The 22,937-nt window shown below is 40.8% G+C and overlaps 1 protein-coding gene across 3 annotated transcripts in view; it reads right to left on the reverse strand.

The window, feature by feature from the left end:
* magi3a (membrane associated guanylate kinase, WW and PDZ domain containing 3a) overlaps window positions 1-22,775 on the reverse strand; it is a 108,347-nt gene extending 85,572 nt beyond the window's left edge. For 2 of the 3 annotated variants that reach the window (XM_012921615.2, XM_012921616.2), the window contains exon 1: window positions 21,460-22,775. In XM_012921615.2, coding sequence (XP_012777069.1) covers window positions 21,460-21,766 — 307 coding nt within the window. In that variant the 5' untranslated portion in view covers window positions 21,767-22,775. The remainder of the gene's footprint in view (window positions 1-21,459) is intronic. The other variant, XM_004560387.2, reaches the window with a different exon arrangement.
* Between the last annotated feature and the right edge of the window lie 162 nt (window positions 22,776-22,937).

Genomic DNA, 22,937 nt, shown 5'->3' on the forward strand with positions numbered 1-22,937 from the left:
CCTCTAGAGTCTCACACCCTTATTCAGTGCATCTCATATTCTTTCTTATCCTATCTGCCACTTTATCCTCTTTTCTTCTCTTCCTTCCTCTATTTCTATCCTCTTAGATCATTTTTCATACCCTTTCCCTTTTCTGCTTGTGTGGTAAACTCTTCTGAGCAACAAGAAGCTGTTGTGGTAATAAAAGCTGCCTCTGAGCCAAACTGCATGGTGGGAAAAGAGCAGATGATTGTACCACAGATTGCAGTTTGTGACCTGACACCTTCAGATCTTAAGGTTGGAGCATGGTGACCTTAATGTGGTGGAGATGCAAGCCTGATAGCCCCATCTGAGAAGGGTGGTGATGATGGATATCTACGTAATGGAGATTTTCCTTCACTCCTCACCTTGTAGCCTTACAGTTTTCTTGAATATACACAGACTGCATCTAAAGACTCTTGAAGCAGTTTTAATCTTTTTAAGCTGAAACAATTTCAAGCAAAAAAAGGAAGTATAGAATTTTTTTAAAAACACATTAGCGCTGAGCAAAGCTTCCCTGGTATGGTATCTATAGACCAAACACTTTACATCGTAGGCCTCAAACACACTTTGATCTTAAGTGGCCTAGACCAGTGAAACTACCCTTTCTGTCAGTGTAAAGAAGTTTAACTACACATCTAATCCTTGAGATATCTTAATGTAGGAAAAAGATGTGCAATTTCAACAGTATGTCTCGGTTCTTCTACATGATAAAGAAATGCTGCTTCAGTAAACTAAAGGAATCTTTCAAAAGTTCCAACAGATGTAGCTCACTGACTATCCTTTAGTTACAAAACAGAAAATGTTTTTTTAAATGTAGACTTCTTGTTAAAAAAAAAACAAAAAAAAAAACTGAAATTTTTTAGTCAAAGGAAAAAAAAAAGAAGTAATAAAACTTCAACTTGAAAGTCTAATAACTTAAGCCCTCCTTCACATTTTTCAAAACCTTCCAGTGGGCTAGATTGCACCCTTTGCTGGGCCAATTCTGGCCCCTAGGCCTTATGTTTGACACCCCTGCGGATTTCTTTCATCTGCAGATGGCATTATTCAAATAGTTGATGCCAATCCTCACAAGGTCACAAAAACCCGTTGCCAAGAGAACCGCTCGAGAGTTTAGGATTGCAAAACTGTACCAGGGGATGAGGAGTGGAAGATTACTGGTTGTGTTGGTAATACTTGTGTGAAATGAGTACATCTGATCCCATACAGAAGGCCTGCTTTTTGTTTGGATCACAAAAACAGAAAACAGAGCAGAGTGGTCAGTAGATGTAGTAGGATATATATTTAAACCTGTTTCTTTATGTTTATCACTTTTCACAAATGCTGAAAATATGTTGCTCCTGGACGAGGTATGTAAACTTTATTGCACTGCTTTCGCAAGTCTGATAACTGTGTCTTGGAATTGATTTAGCTCAGTGAGGTTCAGACTTTGAATCGAACGTCTTAGCAGAGGTGCTTATTCTAGCAAAAGAGTTGTTTCTTTTTTAATTGTGTTTCTATTTTGTTGGCAAAAGATTAAAGCTTGCAAAGACATTCTTGGCCATTGCAATAAACTCAAAAAGCACTAAAAATCAAAACTGCCTTTGTAGCTAACACTTTAAATGTGAAACAAACAGTTTATGAACTCTTTATTGTGTAGAACACAAATGCAAAAACTAATTTAAAAACTGTTTACATTGTGTTTTCCCTCCATACTTACAGTATTCAGACTGTAGTGTTCTAAATGATAAAGTTATACTTTCTAATGTAAAACACATTTCTGCTGTAACTCATATTCTGTTAGCATTGTAGATGTAGATGTGCCCTATCCAACAAAATGAAGAATGAAATCAGTTTAGCTGTGTTTTCCCTCCACCTCATTTGCATGAATTATAACAAATCAGCAGTAAGGAGAAGTTGCTTCTTGTTCCCAATCAATGACCTACTGCTGCACATTCCCTACAGCACTTAAATCTTTGAATATTTTAAGGGCTCACAGTGAAGACTGATGGAATATTTCAACTTTTAAATAATTAAAGTCAAAAAGACTTATAGTGGCTACTTAGCAAATACAGGACCTTTGACCAATACAAAAGATTTAAATAAAAATAATTGGAAAATAAGCATTCCCTGTTTTTGTGATTAAATGGTGTCGAGCAGTTGACTTTTGTTCAGTTTTACCTGGAGTGCACAGTGTAGATCAGACAAACACGAAGTACTATTGTTCAGAGGCATGCACTTACAGGAATGTCCACTGCCTCTCTCGCTGATCATTTCTCTCAGAGTTCAGATTCCACAAAGTATAACATGACCAAAGTGTCATTAAGTTAGTATTCAAACTTTATACAAGTTTTGAAAAGAAGCTCAAGTGAAGCCTTCAGACTTGTTTGTTTCTATCTCACTGTGCGGTAGGAGGACAAAGAAGAGGACGGCTGAGCTGGGGGGCTGACAGCTTTGGGAAGCTCTGGGCAGAGGTAGATAAAGATATCAGAGTGGTTGCGTACACACACTGACAGAAGCTTGATGGAAGACGGGAGCTTTTATGATTCTAAAATATCCAGTGTTTCTGAATATTTTAACTAAGAAGAGTAAGAAGAATGTGAGGAACTGAATAGAAGAAGTGCAAAATAAGACTGCAGGGCAAAGGAAAAGCTGATCTTTAGTAAAATGAGAACATTATGATTACTATGTATGCCCTCAGCTGTGTTACATCACAGGATGATATGATTGCACTAGGGTCAGTGTTGGGTTATATTTTTGGTGTAAACATTGGGTTTTTTTTTAAGCACAGCAGAGGACTGCAGTCAGTAATTAAGAGCACTGATCAATACCGCAAGAGAACAGAACACATTGCTGCAAATTCTATATATCCAAACAGGCAACGACTAGCCAGTGGACAAAGTACACAGTAAGACACACAAACTTAGAAATGGCACAGTTTAGTGTGACAAATCAAAAAATTTTCTTATACAAGTTCTGAGCATTGCAGATAAAGCCCTGTGAGGATACCAATTTCAGATTCACAGCTCCACATTCACTTTTAACCCATGTTCAGAGAAGCACGTCAAACAGGGAGTGAGGCAGCACTGAGGCATGCGTGGAAAAAAGCCTTGAAATCAGCAGGCCTTGGAGCAGAAATGGTCTGGCAGATCTGCGAGAATCCAGAGACAATTCTTTGTCTCACTACAGCTGCCTCCGAGCGTGCGTGATAGAGGCCAGATCTAATCAGCACACTTGTACACAGAGCTGGACACACACCTGTTATTGTAAGACTACAGCAAAAATATGCCAGACTCCTTCATTTAATTGTTCTACATCAGTAAACTGCCACTGGGATTTATTAGGTAAAATCTAAGGGGCCAAATGAAGCACGAGAGACACAAAGACAGAATGCACGCACAATTCATGCTTCGGTTCACACAAAGGCTTCATACGTGAAACACATGGATAAATCTGCTTACAGGAGCGGCTGCTCCTAACAAATAGTCACAACAAACTAGCACATGTGTACGCCCTTTCCTCCAATACACATACATACGTTAATCCATAGTTCACTTAACAATGACTTGGCACTGTGCTCACTGAACTACAAAGCAGTATGCTTGTCTCGATGGCGTGTATGTGCATGTGGGTTAAGTACTGCCCCAGCTGGGTTTCAGCAGCATGCAGCATAACACTTCTCTGTTGTTCTTCCTGACCCCCAAGACGAGCCTTGGCCAGGCACGCACAGCACCAGTCACAACCCTAAACTTCACCTAACTGAGCTAGCCCTCCACAGACACACACACACAAAAACACACATCGTTTGCTCCAAAGTGCTTCCCCCCTCCCTGAAGTCTGAACATGGATCAAGAGAACAATAGACTCCACGAGCCCACCCTCAGTTCCCTCCTTTTCTCAAGAGCGATATTTCCTTAGGTTGTGCAATATCACCCCTGAGCATAACAAACTGTGCAACTTTGACTGAGTGAAGAGTTCTTGGCCCAAAGGCAGTGATGGAGACTGGTTGTCACTACATGTGAGTCACTCCTCTTGGGTTGCATAGTCAACAGAGCAGAGCGGAGTTAAGAATCACCAAACGTGCAAGAATCTCATTGTTCTGTGGCCAGTACCCAATACTGTCTAAGGCTACGTCCACACTAACGCATTTTCGTTTGAAAACGCCTCCCGTCCACACTGAGACGGCGTTTTTCCTGAAGAAAAACAAAGCGTTTTAAAAAACGCTCTCGAAAACGCATACATTTGAAGACGGTGCTTATGCGTCGCAGTGCTGACAGCGAAAACGGAGACTTTTGAAAAAGATGACGCATGTTAGTCATATGATGCAGTCATGTGACCAATTAAAAAAAAAGATAGTGGAGGGCATTACACAGCAGTTGTTTTGTTTGCGCTCAATTTTGACAGCCCTATTAAAGATTAATATCAGTTTGTACATGCTTCAGATAACTTTTCTTCAAAATCTTTAATTCTCACTCGCTTTTGCAACTTTGTACTTTTGTGTTACTCGCAGCAACAACTCCACCTCATCGTTAGTCGACATTTTGCCGCGACGCTTCAAAGAGCCGAAAAGTAAATAAACGGCAAACAGAAATGAGGCAGGCCAAATCTTCTTGCGTTTCACGCATGCGCAGTACTGGAACGTAAGCGTTTCCAGCCGTTTCAATGTGAACGCACAACAATGTGAAAACGACTGAAAACGCTAGTGTGGACGCGGAGCGTTTTCAGACGAAAACGCCATTTTCAAGTCTATCCGGGCTAGTGTGGACGTAGCCAAAGACACGAGAATATTTGTAAGGATGAAAGGTCTGTCACACTGATGCCTTCCATGCAGGGCAGATTTTATTAATAAGCCTGCTGCTCTCTGCCCAGCTTTCTCTCTAAAAATTGCACTGAAAAGTTCTTTTCAACTATTTACTTCAGCATTTCTGGCAAAAACAGCTCATGAGACAAATTCTCTTATGAGTCATTTCAAAGCATAGCCACATCAAACAAACAGGTTCATTGCATCGGTGGGATTTTGTATAACTTGGATGGTTTTCAAACAGACTCTCGTTCTATTAATGCTACTGTGCAGTGATGTTTGAGAGTACTGCCACTGTTTTTTCACCACACATTGGCAGCAAGTCTAGCCCGATGTCTAGCATGTGACCGTCAGACCAGCGTACGGTATGTGACTTAAACCATCGCATGACTAACTCATGCTCAACGGCTAGAGGTAATCTCTTGTGATTGGCAGAAACATTAAATATAAGATGTGCTTTACAATCACATGCTACTCTCATGCTGTGCTGGTCTCTACTAATCCCACATTATTGACATCCATACCAAATGTGAGTATGGCTGTCCAACAACCAATGCCCGGACTTCAAGTCTAAGTTATTAAGAGAATTTCCTCAAAGAAAATTGTTTGAAATAGTGAGCGTGGCTTAGGGAAAAAAAAAACTGTTTCATAGAGCATAACAGGTGTCTTCTTCCTGTTTCTGCCTTAAGAGTTGGAAGTGGATGGAATGTTTGAAATGTTAAAATAACACTGTAGCTGTGAGCTGTCACCAATAAGCAAACACTTGAGCTTGGTTTCAGTTTAGATTTGTATTGGAATATTTACACAGACCATGCTTTCACACTCCAAAACATGAGTGCAAGTAAGTCCAAGTAGTCCAAAGGTAAATATGCATTCATGACTCAAATGCCTCAGTCAACTATTTATTTTAAAAGCAACTTAATTTAATATCTTCTCCTAGTGATTCTCAAAAAAAAATACACCAAGAGATGAATGGCAGAGAGAAACAAGCAGGGTGTAATGAAGTAATCTACAGAGGACTGGTTGGAATTAACTCAACATCTGGACTTTGATAAGTGACAGAAACACAAACATTGGAATGCACCCACCCACTTATACACAGAAACATGCATGCTATAGACACAGATACACACACACAAAAAAAAAAATAGATAATTTGATAAAGAAAAAGCCATCAAAGGCTACCACGCTACGCTGCAGGAAACTAATTTTTAATTCCCACGTTAAAAATGGAGCCACTTAATGCGAATGTATTACTAACAACCTGTTTATGTGTGCAAACTATACACCAGTACAGTACGCTGAAGTTCAGAGTCCACTAACTATTGCTCTCCAGCTTAATGGCCCAAGAAGAGACAGACACTCCTGAGTATCTGAAGTGGCGCTAATCAACACATGATTGTTGTGACATTTCTGACTAGCCATTATCTGCAATTTGCTGTAATTCAGTGGAGCTGCATATGGCTTAATATAAACCTCCCCCCCAACTACCAGACAGCATGGCTGATCTCCTTCCAGATGGGGCGTAGGACTTAGCTCTAGACTTCTCCCCCTCCTAATCCTTCTCTTTTTCTTTCCTGTACTCTTTCTTCCTGATCTCTTATTCTAAACCTCCTCACCGTTTCCTCCTTTCGCTCCCCCCCCCCCCATTATTCTTCTTCTGTTCTGAAGTGAAACAGCCTGTAGCCTGCGACAGAAAATGTCAAATGCCTTTTCTTCCTCATTACAGAGTTTCCCGAGGCACCCCTTTCCACCAAAAAGCATTCATTTCTCATGCACTTCCACAGTCCTCATCCATGTTCCTACCAACCAAACACAAAGGTAAACATTACTGTCTTAGAGCAGAATTAATATCATACTGCATCTCGCGTACATTTTTTTCTATTGCCTTCGCAGCTTTGTTTATGAGTGACTTGCCAGCACTGATGATTCAACATAACTCAAGCAGAGAAACTAAGAGGCCTATCACGAAGAAAATATATTATTAACATAGGATCAAATGGCCTTTGATTCCACAGGATTGGCAGGGAAGGCTCAAAATAGACTACATGACACACCTTGGTGCAGAATTAATAAAGAAACAGAGCCAAAAAAAACAGCAGAGAATACTGGAGATGAAGCAGATCAAAGAGATGCAGAAAGAAAACGCAAGCCTGACAACTAATCACAAACACACAACAGAGCTTTAGGCTTGTATGTTTGACAGAATATTATTTCACACTGCGGCAAGCATGTATGTGCGTACACGCATACCGTTGCAGTGCAGAAAGGAAGTCAGAGCTTTTTCCCAGAGAGACTGGGCAAACCTCTTCCTCCTGTTCCCTTATTCTTAAACACGTACTCAAATGTGGCCAACAACACCTTTCTTTGTTTCTTCTTTGAGATTCCACTAAAAAAACAAAAAAACAAAAAAAACCCAGATCAAGCATAGTGTTACACCGCAATTACACGATGGCACAAATCTGAGACAACTTGGTTCACCTGTCCTCAGATGGACACAGTTAAAAGGAGAATGTCGGTCTCTGTGTCACTCTAAACCCTTTCTGGTGAACCTCTCGCTTTAAATCTTTAAAGAGAGAAAGAAAATACTCTATCCCCATTTCCAAGGCTTGGATGTTAGCTCGTGTATGTGATACGGGTTCACAGTGAGACACCACAACTTCAAACCTTCATCCTTTATAATGGTGGTTATATAACCGTGGTTGTAAAGGACAGCAAAAATTCACTCGTCAATCAAGTGGCAGAAACAACAGAGTTTCAGGTTAAGATGATTATCTCCAACTTTAGCTTCTGCTAAACTGGCAGCGTGACTCTCAGCAATGACACACATCATCATTCTTCAATGTGGAAAAACAGGCTTCAGTTTGAAATACAATACTGCTTAGCAACTCCCCCGAAACCAACAAACAAGTGTGGCTAGTTTTACATTCATGGATAACTGGCAAGGCTCCCTCTAGAGACAAAGGGAAGGCAATGATGGTTTTACGTGAAACCGACAGGGTAAACTGAAGCACAGCAAAGTGAACTTGAACCTGCTATCTATTAGCCAAATGACTTTGTGTACCGGCTTTCACGTTGAGAGTTGCTGCTTCCAAATCCGGGACAAACCTTTGGTTAATTTCACACCGAAAACCAAAAATTGAGTCATGTGTGTTCAGTGAACATTTATGTGCACTCCGTTTGGGGAATTGCTCCCCTTCACATCAGCAAACCCTGTCCCTTTTGAGGCAAGTACTATAACCCACACAGAAGGAGAGAATAAAGCCTGCTCTACTTTAGCCAGTCTCCCACATAAACCATCCATAGATGAGCAAGAGGAAAACAGAAGGACAGAGGAGATAAAAGGGAGGATGGGGGTGGAGGTGATTTTGACAGAGGGCTGAGAGAAAGGAAGTGCGGGGCCACTTATGCACCCTGCCACCCTGCATCACCAAGCAGCCAATGATGGATGAATAAAGCATATCCCAGTAATAGAAATGACTTGGGGACCGAGCAGGATCATTAGCTGAGTAACAGCAGGCTTTTGGGGAATCGTTAGGGTACATGTATGTGTCTAACTATTTTGTCCTATGCGTTTGTGGTGATTCACTCTCATTCAGTTTAATTTGTCAAGCTGCTCAGCAGCAAACCTACAGGGGACGAGTGCCAAATGTGTTTCTCTTTCTAAGGTAGATAAAGGGCTGAGGATTATTGCGGGTGCAGCAGGTAAATAACAATCTATAAACCATAAACTTCTAACTCAACCCTTTAAAAGCTTTTTTCCATCCACAGCAATGTCATTTAAAGACCATCATGCTGTTTTCTAAGCCTTGTTATAACTCCTGATCATCAGTTCAAACTTGGGATCATGCTGTTATTTGCTGCAGACAAAGCTGCTCATATATTTGCATATCGTGGCAGCGGCACTCGCTGTAGCACGGAGATAAAAACAGACAATAAATCAGTGTAAATAAACAGATGGCTGGAACAAACAGAGCACTAAGAGAACAGAAGGGCTGAGATGGAAGAGAAAACACAGGTATCAAGGACCTGCATAGACTGAGGTTCAACTGTTCTAACTACACCATTTAAGGATAATACTGATGATTTTTCATGGTTTGAGTCATTCGCTTTAACTGGTTCTTACAAACTGTAGCTCTTCTATAGGCTTGTTGGATTTCCCTCTTTGTCTATATTCCCTTTTTCTGTGAAATAAACCTGCATAGGATATAAAGCTTGCTTAAGCTTACCAATTATAGTAGTACTAACTTCATCTTCTTCATAAATGCTGAATTATTTTTACCATATTCAAGAAGGTTAAGCAGAAAAATGCAAGACAACAAACACATATTTTTGATTTTTAGACAACATTGTGCAACTTATCAAGACGCTGACTCAGAGCTAAAATGTTTAAGAGTCCTTGAACAAATCAATAAGGAGCTTTTGAAAGGCAAACTGCTTTTACCTTCAATGCCACATCATAAATACATAGCTTTAAATACATCACAAATAAATGAATAACAAACTCAAAGTGAAAAATAATAACAAAAAAGATTGCTTGGCATATAGAAAAACTGCCTCCAGTGACTAATATGCCTTGACAACATTAGCAAACATGGGAAAACAACTGCAGTCTTCAACACTCGTGTGTTGGAGTTTAAAGGCTGTGGTGAACCACTGCATGATCATCCACCATGAGCAGCTACATGAGAGCATGAGTGATGTAAACTTCCTGTAAGTCAGTGTGTGGTCTCATGGTCACAGAGGAATCCTTCACATCTACGAGCTGACATTCAGTGCATGTGTAACTCACAATAAGGGTAAGTAAGTCATCAACTACATCACTAAAAAAGCCACAGCAGTATTAAAGTCACATAAACCCCGTGTGAGTCTTTGTATGTGAAAGAACTCAAACTGCGCCCTAATCGTTCCAGCAGCCATTCAAGTAACACATGTTGCCATATTTCTGAGAGTTCTTTGAGTTTTGTTTGGTTTTCATATGCTGACATCTGTATTTTGTGACATTTTTTTACTGAATGCATATTTGTTGGTTATGGTGCTGTGCTAAAAGCTTGAGTCAATCCTCATTTATTTGTTTTATTTTATGTTTTGCTTCCAAGGAACCAGATTTTGTCATTTTTAAAGTGGTCTTGGGGAATAATTCTCTGTGCTTTCTGGAGGTTTTTCAACATTCTTCTTTGGATATTATCTTTTTTGTTCATTTTAAATCCAGACATTGTACCCAGCCATTAATCTGACCGTTTTTAGAGGATTTTGTTTATTAAGCCACTTACACTGTACTATGAATCATTCAAGCATAAAAAAGCACCAGGGATGAACCAGTGTTGTAACATAGAAAATAAATAATTTAAAATTGTATCTTTAAGCACTTTGTTCCTACCGTCTGTCACACAAACACATTTATTTAGTTGAATCTATTTTTTTTTAATCCAAAAATAACAGTTTGAGATAAAATAATATTTTTGCACATCTTATTCATCAAGAGTTACTAGCTGAAAGCTCGAGTTTTAAATTTCTAGTTCAAATTGTGGCGAGTATGCACAGAGGAGACCACATGAGAGATAGCAGTGAGTGTCTACAGCCATCTGCGAAACACGGTGGTGGTTCTGTCATGGTTTCAACCTGTGGTGTTGGGGATGAAAACAGCCTCATTTATGAGCGTGACAATGATCCCAAACACACTGCCAATGTAGTAAAAGCATACCTGGATAGAAAAACATTGGAACACTACTGGTCAAAGATTGGCCTCCCCAGAGCCCTGACCTTGACACTACTGACGCAGTGAAGAACTATTTCTGAAGACCCGGAGTTCACAGTTCTGTGTTGAAGAATAGTGGTCACATTTTTGTTAAATATTAAAATTGTACAAACTCTATTTTTTGAAGTAAATAACGTATTTTCCTGTATGCTTGCAAATATTTCCTGTACATATTTGAAAGACATTAGAGGTGATTTCACATTTTTTGCATGGAGCTGTAAGTTAGCATACTTAACTTTGAGGACATGGTAAATGGCCTCCTCAGGAAAAGAGGCATGTTGTAAAAAACACAACAAATCAATGATGGTAATGAATTAATGACCAGATATAATGAGGCAAGAAATATGCTGTGCTAAGCTAATGAAGGAAAGGCAATTACTGAATCATATAAGGTCGATTATACGATGATATCTTTACAGTATAACTAAAGCTCAAAGCACAACCAAGAGGGTTGTGCTTTGAGGGTTCTTTCTGTACTATATCACTCTTTGTTGTGAATTTTTTTTAAACCATGTTTTATCCTGAGCGAGGTAACCCCTCCTCCATTTCACAGCGAATAGTAATATTTGCAAATTAAGCTCAAAGATTCGAGATTAGCGTAAATCACACATCTCATGTGATTCAGCACATTGTGATCACAAAGCTGAAAAAAGGAGACCTGCTTTTAAGACAACAGGAACAATTGCTCTTCACTCCAAAGGCTGGAGCCATTTCATGCTACTCTGCTGTTGGGGGGTGGAGGGGGTTGGGGTCATGGAGTTCAACAAACGGATGGGTGTCTTTTAAGAAGAATCTGAACTTCATCTATCATTTGTGCATCTGTGCGTGTACTTTTAGTATGTGTATGTGTTGACTACCCCTGCCAGTGTATGCATGTGTGTTTACTTCTCCACCTGGCTGTACAGCCTGTCAACAGAAGTGTTGAATCAGTGTGAGCTGTGCTTCTCTGCCAGATCCTAAGGAGCCCCTTGACACATGGGCTTTCAGGCAGTCTGGGCACAGAGACAGCAGCGATGCCACTACATAACAGCTCTGCTAGGCCTTGGACCAATCCAAAGGAAGTCTGATATCATGAAAGCCAGACGAGAGTGACCACTGGCCCCAGACTAGCTTACAGCAACTTCTTTTTCCAGAGCCAAATTTCGGACCCTTTAAGAACAAGTTCTTTGCTCATATTTTCACTTTTTTCTTCAGCCAAGAACCCATTTTGCTCACTTAGCAACTCTGTCAGCATGAGATTCATGCGTTCCATTATTAGGCTGTGGTATACAGTTACTTAAGATTATGTCCAAAAAGTCTGCTCATATCAAATCATTGCAGTTTTCTTTTCCCAGAACTGACTTTTTATAAACATGAGAAAGAAAATACAAATTGTGAATCCACATCACAGTGACAGCAGTTGGGCTACATTCCTTTTTAGTGAATGGATTCACCAGAGACAATGCATGCAATGACTACATCCACTTGAGTGTGATTTTCTGAGCTTTTTCAGTGTGATAACTTGACTCGCATCACAATGAGTTATGACACTTCATGGCTGCAGTGCCTTGAAAGCACTTCATTTATGGAACAAACACTAGAAATATGATGACTGGCATTCAAATTATGAGCCTCGACTGATCCTTGATGCTGATACGCTATAGTAATAAAAGATGATTAAGTCCTCCTCTGTGCAACTCAAATTGGTTAAATGTAGGTCATCCAAGGAGAGAAGCAAAATCTAGTGTTGTATCAGTCATAAACAGAAAAAACATAAGCAAAGGAGCTGAGATTTAAGTAAAGGAAGAAACTGTCGTCTTGAAGTAAAAGTGCCACAGAAGCTTTGCAAAATGTTTGCCAGAACAAGCACCTGTTGGTAACAATACACTGGTGGAACTTTGCAGCACTTCTCACTGTGCCCAACAAATTCAGAATATCTGCACATGATCAACATTTGCCAAGAATCAATCAACTCCTCCTCCAGGACACAAATTGACGAAAATGACTGAAAGAAATTGAACAGATCAAGGAATGTTTCAATTACTTTGGATTAATTGTGTAATAAAGCTGTAGTAACTCAACATCGCTCAGGAGTCTTGTTTGTTTTGAGACATGTTCTGCTGGAGTAAAATACTTTCCTGTGACTGGATGGGATGACTGAACAAATAGCACTGACCGAGCAGCTGCTTAAACTTACCCTGGAAAACTGACAGCTAACAGAGCCAAAGCCAGTGTCTGTAATCTCAACAAATGTAATATGCCAGGGAACACAGTGAAAACTAAATACTACAGAAGGTGATAACAAGGACAGGAAATACAAATACCCAGAGGTTATTTGGACAGTGGCAGATTAAAGTTGCAAGTGCATGGTGGGAAATATACCGAACTAGTGATGCCCTAAAGTGAGCATGTGCTAATTTACAAACTATAGCAGAACTATCTTCTTAACTGGAAAAACTGGACTTTTTTTAAGCAAGCTCTCTTTGAGAGCTTGAGCAACACTTAAAAAAACAAAACAAAAAACAACTGACTAACTATTGTCTTGAGTGACTGTAACCATCACTACAATGTCAGGATTGCAGAGAGACACGTACTTCTGCTTACTTTAAACAATGAGTTATGTGCATGTGATCCCTTGAGTCTATTTGGTTGAAGAACAGTGACGGCACACAGCTGCCAAAGAGAGCGAATGTGTGTATCGTTAGGAAGGGGGGTGGATTTGTCGGCGTGTTTGTGCTTGAGTTTAAAAAAAAAAAACAAACAAAAAAAAAACCTCTCAAGCACAGAGAGTGTAGGTCCTCTTCTTGGTTCATGGACAAGAATGACTCTGTGATTCGTGAGCTACATTTGCTTATTAGAAGGAAATAAGAGAACGTCCTCATGAGCAGAATAAATAGTGAGAAGGCACACTGTCAAAGCGGATGTAATCACCGATCACTGTTAGCTCGCAAGTACTCTGTGCAAAGGCAAAACATCATGATAGTGCTGCAAGTTAAATATACTGAGCACAGCGTCCTTCTGGTGTCCTCAACTTTTCATAAAGATCAGAGCCTTGGGCAGACGCATTGGCCACGGATGCGTTAGCTGCCTTAACAGGGAAGAGATTGGCCCCGATCAATAACCTGTTAAGGCAGCTACGATGCAATGCAAGCTAAATTGGCTGGCCTGAGATCCCAACACCTATGAATTCTAATGGGGACAGTCTGGGAACTTCATCTCCACAGAACATGAAATCTCACCAGGGATAGCGAAAGGAGAGCATACGATGCATTATTAACATAAGAGGATGAGAAAACAGCCACCTCTCCCACTGCAGAGCAAAAGCATCTTTAGATAACGCAAGAAGTTTCTTCATAATTCTAGTAACAGTTAGAGAAAATTCATTTTTCGGTTCTCTTTCCTGCAAACAATTTGTGTCTCTTAAAATTGTTTTACATTCTTTTCAGATCCGTGAATGCACAAATGTCTGGGCCTTTTTGAACTGTTTAGTTTGAAAGCAGCTAAAGACTCCTCAAAGATGAGTAAGCCTAACTACTAATGCATGTTTAATTTATCTATTAATAAAGCTTATCCGTGTTCTAAGAGAAACACATGGTAGCTGGGTTTTTTTATTCTTCAAAAGGATGATTTAAAAAAAACAACAACACCCCCCCAAAAAAAGAACAGAAGAAGAAATGAGGAAGCCTCATGATAAGACATGAAAAACTGACTCCCCCAGTTGTCATGCAGAGGTTTGGCACAAACATCAGCCGTACTGCAGTCCTGAGAGCAGCTGGCTGAGTAGGGAGTTAGTTTGAAGGTGTGTGAAAAGGGCGGTGGGCTTTATATCCGTTTGATATGAGATGTTGTCATGGGCACAAGCAGAATGGGCTGAAAATTGATTCTTTGAGGTGGAGTACCACAACTAAACAGCTGAGTGGGCTGTGCTTGCAGAATGAGTATTGACAAAGGCCCACCAATGTGGGCGCATGGCCAAAATCTAAAGTACTACAGCCAACCAGCTCTGAGACTGAGTCTTCTCAACTGATTTATTATCCAAAGTGTAAAGAAAGATCCCATTACTGCTACCATGCTTTCCTTCAGTATCACTGAAAAGATGTACCAATAAATAGGAGAAAAATTGCGGAGGAGAGACTCTGGCAGCAGTCTTTCTCTATGATTGCATTTGGTTTGAAAAAGCGACCAAAGGTGGACACCAATTCAAAGGTGCCTTAATTTTTCATTATAATGCACGCTTCCAGACGTATATGCATTCAGCGCACATAAACTGGTTACTTGCAGACATAATTGGAAATCCTGACCGTGCAGCGTGTTTAAAATAGTACGAGCTGCCTAGATGAACAGCAGGCAGAATCATTTCAGACAGTCAAAACAGGGATCAATACCATTATTGTGATTAATGGTAACATAATCGTTTTCAGTCCCGAGATGATTATTGCTCTTTCTCATCTTATTCGACCTGTTCCTCCCTGTCAAATCCTCCATTTCTTCTCCTGCTATTCTCGCTCAGTCTTACTTTCATGCTCCCTCCTATTGTCTGCACGCCTCCATCTTTGACCCCATTTTCTTTTCTCAACACCTGTTCATCATTTTTTCCCCTCCCCTGTTTAAATCCAATAGCTCCTTCAAAAGAAAATCCTTCTCAGGGAAATTTCCAATGAGCGACATGCCAGCTGCCTCTTCACTCTGTTCGCATTATTGCCTCTGCTGTAACACCGCGGGGATGGTTCGTACGGACCCAGCCAGAAACAAAGTCCCCAAATAGGCTCTCCACAGACAGCGGTGATTGTGCATCTGGAGGAAACTTGGTTCAATCAACTATCAAATGATTTACCTCCCTATATTCCTCAATCCACATCAGCACCTGCATATTGATTCATAACAGCCTGGTTCTATTTCTGCTTTTAAACAACGTCCTTAGTTGCAGCTTACAGTTGGATAAAAGGGACCTTTTTAAGTTAATTGGTCTATGGCCAGTCTGTCCTTGAACACATGAGAGTCAGATGGCGCTGCATTTCTGCTAAAAGCACATCGTCTTCATGTGTGCTGTGTGGCAGCAGCTCACTCCAGCCCTGCTACCTCCTGCTGTTATTTTCCGATACAGGAGGCACAAACACTTCTTATCGTTAAGCTGGTAGCAGTGCTCAGCGTGGCAAAACAATGATATTGTTAACTGGTGATGAGAGAGAAACAGTTAGCTGTTACCACACAAACTGCTTCACCAAAGCTATGCAAGAAGTCACTCATTAATGAATTAATAAAAACACACAAGCTTAATGTTTTGTAAAAATGAATGAATGCTTTGGTGCAGTCTGTAACTGCTTTTAATGTCTCACAATTTTTTGCTTAACTATATTTCATTAGTAGATGCCTTCTCTATATCTCTATATCTTTCTCAGAGGACACAAAAAACCCCAGACAGAATCGTACATTCACAGTGAAAAATATCTTGGATGATTTGACTTTCTCGGTGCAAATAAGTGTTAAAAAATGTCAAAGCTTCATTCATGTAGTGCAGCAAAACAGGTTGTCTTAACAAATACATGGACAGTTTAGATCCTGACATCATCTAATAGGAAATGGGGCTAAAAAGGTAGAGATGCATCCCTGTTGCAAAAACCCCAAGGAATAGTCAAGTTGAGTAAAGGAGGCAACGAGTCTTAAAGGAAAAAACGTGCAAGTTTTTCTGTGTATGTTTCTTCTCTGCCGGTTTCCACCAGCAGTAACCTGGAGACACTGCTGCTGCTGACATTGCAGCATGACCACTCAGTGAGTAGAAAGAGGCAGTCTTGGTGAATCAGCACACACACTCATCTCCACTGCCTTTGAACATGCCTGCCAAGTTGTGGTGCCTGCCAATGAAAGGTATGGCTCATATGAAGATGCTATCTTTGTTGCTGGCCAGTTCATTACTGCAATGCGGCTCTACGAACAGGACTGGCAACGTAGAATGAAGTTGAATCCCAGTTTGCTAAACTTCTCGGGGGGGGGGGGGGAGTTCTGACATCTGTTGAAGATTACAAAATTTTAAAATTATGCAGAAATCAAAGAATTTAAATAAGTCCTACTATGCAAACCTACACTGTCCCTGTTCTGTCATTTTTTTCCCCTTAACATTGAACAGAGGAGGAGAGGAATGCAAGATGATGTAGGCAAAAGTGAACAAGGAGACTGTGAGATAGTGCAGAGTTGTGCTTAGGAGGAGCTACTGAAGGAGAGGGCTTCACTAATAACTGAAGGGGCTTTGCTACTAAGGGATGGAGGGAAGAAAAGAAGAGGAAGACATGTTCTTCATCCATGGCAAGTGCTGTCATCTGGGGAGTTGAGCAAACCATCATCCCATGTCACTGATTGGTGTAAAGGCAAAAGGTGCAGAAGTTTGGACTGGGGAATGAGCTGGGATTCCAGCCAGTAGGAGGCCATGATGGATGGATGTGACTTAAATGTAAAGATGCGTACACTTTAACAGGCATAGAAAAAACCCAATGAAGTAGAGACCGCAGAAACTAAGGGTACCAATAAAGCTCCTTTTGCACTTGTAACACTGACTGTGTTTTATGGCACTCAGATTGTAAAGAGAAATCTAATACACTTCAAAGTATCTGGGTATGCAAAAACTTTCACCTTCTTTCCAAGGTAAATTCTAGGACAAACCTGGGCTTCACAGTAGACGCGCAGGGAAAAAAAGCAGCAACTGGAACCGAAGTTACATTTACCATGGGGAGAAGGAGCCACAGAACCAGACACACGCTGACAGCTCGTCTCAGCTGGGTTAGAGCAGCTTAGTCGAAGCTCTGACTGAACCTGTGAGGGAATCACATTAACACAAACTGTGCGCTTAATGCTCCGCTGTACTCCTGATGGCACACGTGTGAGATATGAAACTCGATGTTACACCGGTGAGACAAAAAAGAAAAGAAAGTGAGAGTCTCTACTTTAGACATGAAAAAGGAGCAAATTACCAAGTGAGGCTAACGTTGGTAAAGAAATCCAGTTTTCAACAATGTAATGAAAAAAAAAAGACAACTAGAAAACCTCCAGTGATTCGGCAATGGATTCCAAAATCAGGAACATTTAAAATAGTCAAGACTGTCTTCCTGTAAGACAATCTACAAAGCCATTAAATAGATGGAAACAGCTGGAATTACACTAATAATAACTTTAACAGACAAAACACCAAACATTATGAGCTTCTAAGATTTGAGGATTTGGTTCTTTTCTGTGTCATAACAGAAAACTGAATATCTTTCGAATATTTCGAACTGTCCCTTTGATCAAACGGCACATTTCAAGACATCACAGTTAGTTTATGGAAATAATCATAGGCCGAAAAATAACACCTTGACTCATTCAGGAAAATAACAGAATTCAGTCATGAACATAATTATTGGTTGCAGCGCTAAACATAAGGTGCACTTAGTAAAGGTGCTGAATTCGACATTTGCTCAGCAACAGCCATAGCATCAACTACACGCATGAAAGCACATTTTCAGGTAGTCGTCAAAGCAAATTAAGAATGGAAAGTAAAGCATTTCATCATATTAACTCACTCCTGGAAAGCACCGAGCATCACAGGTTAGTGATATATGACAGCGTAAGAAGATCCAAGGAAAAAGGCCTAACAGGTGGAATAAAATCCACTGAAATTATCTCCTACTTTATTATTGAAGTTTATTGTTACAGGATTGCTCATGGCAATGTCTTCAGGATTCTTTTTTGGCTCATTAGTTAAAATGGGGGTTACATGCATTAAAAAGGACTTTATTGTTCAAATCCTCAAGCAAGATACCCGAGGTGCTTTGGATAGGCAAGCGTGAGGAAGCTCATTTGACATCACCACTCCCGTATTATTAAGTGGAGTGTGTTTGCACTGAATTACATATTTTGAATACTTCCTTCCTCCCAACCCACACACACCCACCCCGACACACACACCCACACAGACAAACAAACAGACTAGATCGCCGGTGTTTTTGATTTACATGAAGAAATTTTTAAAAAACGCTTCTCTGAAATAAAAAGGCTCATGTGGCATCTCAAGATACCTAGCTGAAGCTTAATTCATCTGTTGTATGAACAAGGAAAAATATTCAAAATCAAGAAAAATAAAAGACTTCATTTCTGTTTCCTTTAAAGAAAATGTCACTTTTATTAACACCTTAAGTAAAAGGTCCAGCAGAATCATCCCCCGCTTTATTGTAATGTTATACTTGCATTACTTATATGCGGGTACATTTTAACACCACATTTATCACAAGACTTTCTAAGTCTAAAAGAGAAATGTGTTAACTGAGAAAACAATTAGCACTTTGAAATGTGACAATCTAAATCTCGCCTCCAGAAAGGTTTCCACGTGCTTTCCTTAGACAGAATTTCATGACACTGTAAAAAGTGAACATTGGTCTTATCATCATCATCATTATCCATCTGTGAGACTTTAAAAAAAAAAGAGAGACAGAAAATTTTCCAAGAGCCTTTTTTTAAATTTTTTTTTTTTAACAACTTCAGTTACAGACCTGATTTGTAACTAAGGTGCTTCAGGACCTGGGAGGTAAATGGCCCATCCATTAAGCTCCATGAGGCAAAAACAAGCAGATCTATGTCTGTTTACAGCATTAATCAATGACCTGCCCACTCACAGGTCTCTAAACTGCGACAGGTAACGGCCGTCACTACCTTTCTACTCTCAATCGTCCCCTCAAGGTTACTGCCTTGCTCAGCTCTCAGGATGGGAGCTGCATATTGAGTGCATTGGCTGGGCAGGAGCCAGAGGACCACTAGAGACAAACTTCTGTTTTCTGTCTTGATGGCAGAGGCGAAACATCAACAACTCTCAGCTTTGATGAAAAAACAAAAATGTTATTTGATTTTAAAGCTGCAAAACTGTCGTGGCAGAAAGGTAACATTAATATTTGGAGTTGGGACTTCGTCTTGTAATTGGAAGGTTGCCTGTTCGAGCCCCGGCTTGGACAGTCTCGGTCGTTGTGTCCTTGGGCAAGACACTTCACCCGTTGCCTACTGGTGGTGGTCAGTGTCCGGCAGCCTCGCCTCTGTCAGTGCGCCCCAGGGTGGCTGTGGCTACAATGTGGCTTGCCATCACCAGTGTGTGAATGGGTGGATGACTGGATGTGTGAAGGGCTTTGGGGTCCTTAGGGACTAGTAAAGCGCTATATAAATACAGGCCATTTACCATTTAATATGATCCAGTAGAAGGGCAATGCAAGATTGTTAAATTAGTAGTAGGAAGAGGAGCGCATAGATGCAAGAAGATTAGGAAAAAAGTATCAAGGCAAAAGTGAGAATGAACATAAAAGATTAGATATGGTAAAATATCAGAGGTGATGGGAAATAGCAAAGTGTAGCGATAAGCCATAATCGGCTGTGGGGTGAAGATAAGGTGAAGACAAACTAGGCAACAAGAAAAGATGGAAAATTTCCATCAGGTAGACACCTGAAAAATTATTCCTTTTCTAACTTCTTTTACTGTTTGCTCTGCAAGCACAAGGTAAACATGCAATAATGTACTATAACATTTTTTTCACTGAAGGGGACAAAACCTAACCTAAACAACCACAAGATCCACAGCTCTGTACTTGCATGTCTCCTCTCCTAACTTTGCAATCTCGTGAGAATGCAAGTTTACAAGAATGCCAGTCGGCTAACATATGATCTGGTCATCAGCCACTAGTCATCCTGGCAGGCAGCGGCCATCAATAATGGATGATGCATGAATTAATCATGGATGAGGGGACAGATCTAAACACACAGTGAGGTCCCATGGGGAACAGAGGAACTGATGGTAAGCAGCCTAGAGATGAGCAAGTGCAGCTTGAACATCACTTAAAATGCATTACGTAACACAAGGTCAATAAGAAATGTTTGCAACAGTGTAGGTGTTGAGAACTGACCTAATGCAATAAATATATATATATCTCACCAGTACATCCAAGAATATTAGAATTGATACTTATGTATTGTAATAGAAACCAACTACAAAGTAAATATAGTGAAGTGTGTGTGCAGCATTCTGGCAACTAAAGTAGGTGCATGTGTGTAATTGATCCAATTAGACTCATTCTCACCTTTACAATGCAAGCGAAATGACATAGTCTAACAGGGCAAGGTAACCATTAACAAATCCCTTGCCACTATTATGCCTCCATTTACACTCCTTCAGTTGGCTAGTTTGTATCCGGTATGTTTTTACACATATAATACAGTGGCATTGATTAAGCATGTATGTGCAGGACAGGAAGAATTATAAACTACCGCTAGTAAGTAAGATAACAACAAAGACAGAGCCAATAAGTGCACTATGAGCAGATCTACTGAACATAATATATCAAATATTTGAATAACAGTGTATATTTACCTTCATGCATTGAATTATGAGTCTCTTAATGTGGAACACACAAGCTCACAAGTGTAGATGTGACACTTGTGCAGTGATAAAATGAAGATTATGTGTATTATGCGAGTTCATGCAGAGGCCTGTGACCTTAATGGGGGTTCGTGTCTTATCTTTGAACCATGCAGATGTGGAGAAGATGAGGAAGCATGGTGAAACACAGCATGCCCTTTACAAATGCTGTCTGGCAGGATTTTACTCCAGTAAAGGGGTTGTGTAAATATGAGTCACCACATGAATGAATGAAAGAATGTGAAGTATGCTGATTGACAATTTAGATATGCTTAGGCCAACTGAAAATACAAGGCTGACCTGCAAGTCTGCTTCCAAATATAAACCAAACGCACACACGCACACACTTTAACACAGGCTACCTCCTCATCTCAGTCACACCAGTCCACAGTTCTTATTTTCAGGTTCTCATTTTCAGGGGGGAATTATTTTAAAAAACACGTGTCAGGTTTATTTTCGTATGTAAGGATGTCATAGTGATTTAAAATAACATTGGACACACACCTGGTTTCACAGTCTTCAGGCGGACTGGCTCCCGAAAGTGGCGGATGACAGCCAGCGTGTCTCGGTTTGTGAGTCCGCTCACGGGAGTGCCATTAACCTCCAGCAGAACGTCCCCAATGCTGGGAAGCCTCCCGGCGTGACACACCAACGCCTCCGACACTATGTGTCCAAGATAGGGGAACTCTCCCAGCTCAGCGCCACCTCGCACCTCCGCTACAGTGACCAGCTCCCCGGAACCTCCCCACGAGACGGTGCACTCCTGCACTTTACTTGACCAGTGCTTCTTCTTTTTCAGTGTCTTGGACATTGTTGGTAGATGTTGAAAACCTATAGGGAAGTCCAAGAACGATTGTCCTTCAAAGCAACAACCGCTTCAAAACCTAAGACGCAATGACGCACGGAAAAATCATTGCCGATTAGAGAAGTTAATGATGCTGCTGCCTTGTGGTGTATTCCATCTCGAGGAAAACAACTCTTGGCTTTTTGTTTGTTTGTTTGCTTGTTGTTTTTTGCTCAGCTGCTCCTGAGAATCAAATATCCTTCCATTGACTTATCCGAGCATCACCTGTCCGCGACTGGAATGTGAGACCAGCTGCGTCAGTGTCGCATTGAAGCGGAAAGTGCTGATTCTGATGCTGGGGCGTCTCGATCCCACACCCCAGTTCACAGCAATGTGCGGTTAATAACCAACAGTAGCTTCCCCCGCACTGTTACACCCCGATATGTGTTACAGAGCAGGACGGAACCGGCGAGTCCAGCAGTTTGCGCGCACCAGTGCCTGTCAGAAAAGCGTGGGAAAAATAGCATATATCCCACTCTGGACTTCAGGAAACGCCAGCACATTTGACAACACTGACGGAAATAGTTTATTTAAAAAATAAAATAAAATAAAATACAGGAAAACGTGAAAAAAAATGGGTTTATACGAGGTTCATCAGCTGCTGAAAAAGTCCTCTGTCACTGACAGTTCCTCATGCGAACCCACTGAGGCAACTTCACCCTGCGCACCTGTCCTACTCGCCAGCACTCCTCCATGGTGACATCAACAAGGCAGTCCTTAGAAACGGGAAAACACACCTGGTCCTCCCCCGAACTCAGCGGTTATCGGTTATCTGATCCTTTCAAAACACCGAAACTCTGCTCGTTGCGCCTCGTCGCGCGCTATGCGCTCTCTCCTGTTTTTTCCAGAAGCACAGCTGATTTTTTTTATTCTGAAAACTATGCAGCAGCATGCAACAGACGTGATCCGATTAGGCTTCGCTCCATAACTTTTTTTAATCGTTTTCCGTGTTGCTTTTATGACGGCAGGCAGTTCTGTCCAATCGGAGATGTGGGAGGCGTTCCCAAAGCGCGTATATTACGCCAATGGTGAATGGCAAAGGGTGGGAGTTCTGTGAGTGTTTTCAGTCCGTTGCAAGGCGGAGTTCCCCCTTGGGGACGCGTATTTTCACGTAGAACATGCTTGCAGATAGCCAGAG

The sequence above is a fragment of the Maylandia zebra genome, linkage group LG20 (genome assembly GCF_041146795.1).
Source record: "Maylandia zebra isolate NMK-2024a linkage group LG20, Mzebra_GT3a, whole genome shotgun sequence".
Classification (NCBI taxonomy): domain Eukaryota; kingdom Metazoa; phylum Chordata; class Actinopteri; order Cichliformes; family Cichlidae; genus Maylandia; species Maylandia zebra.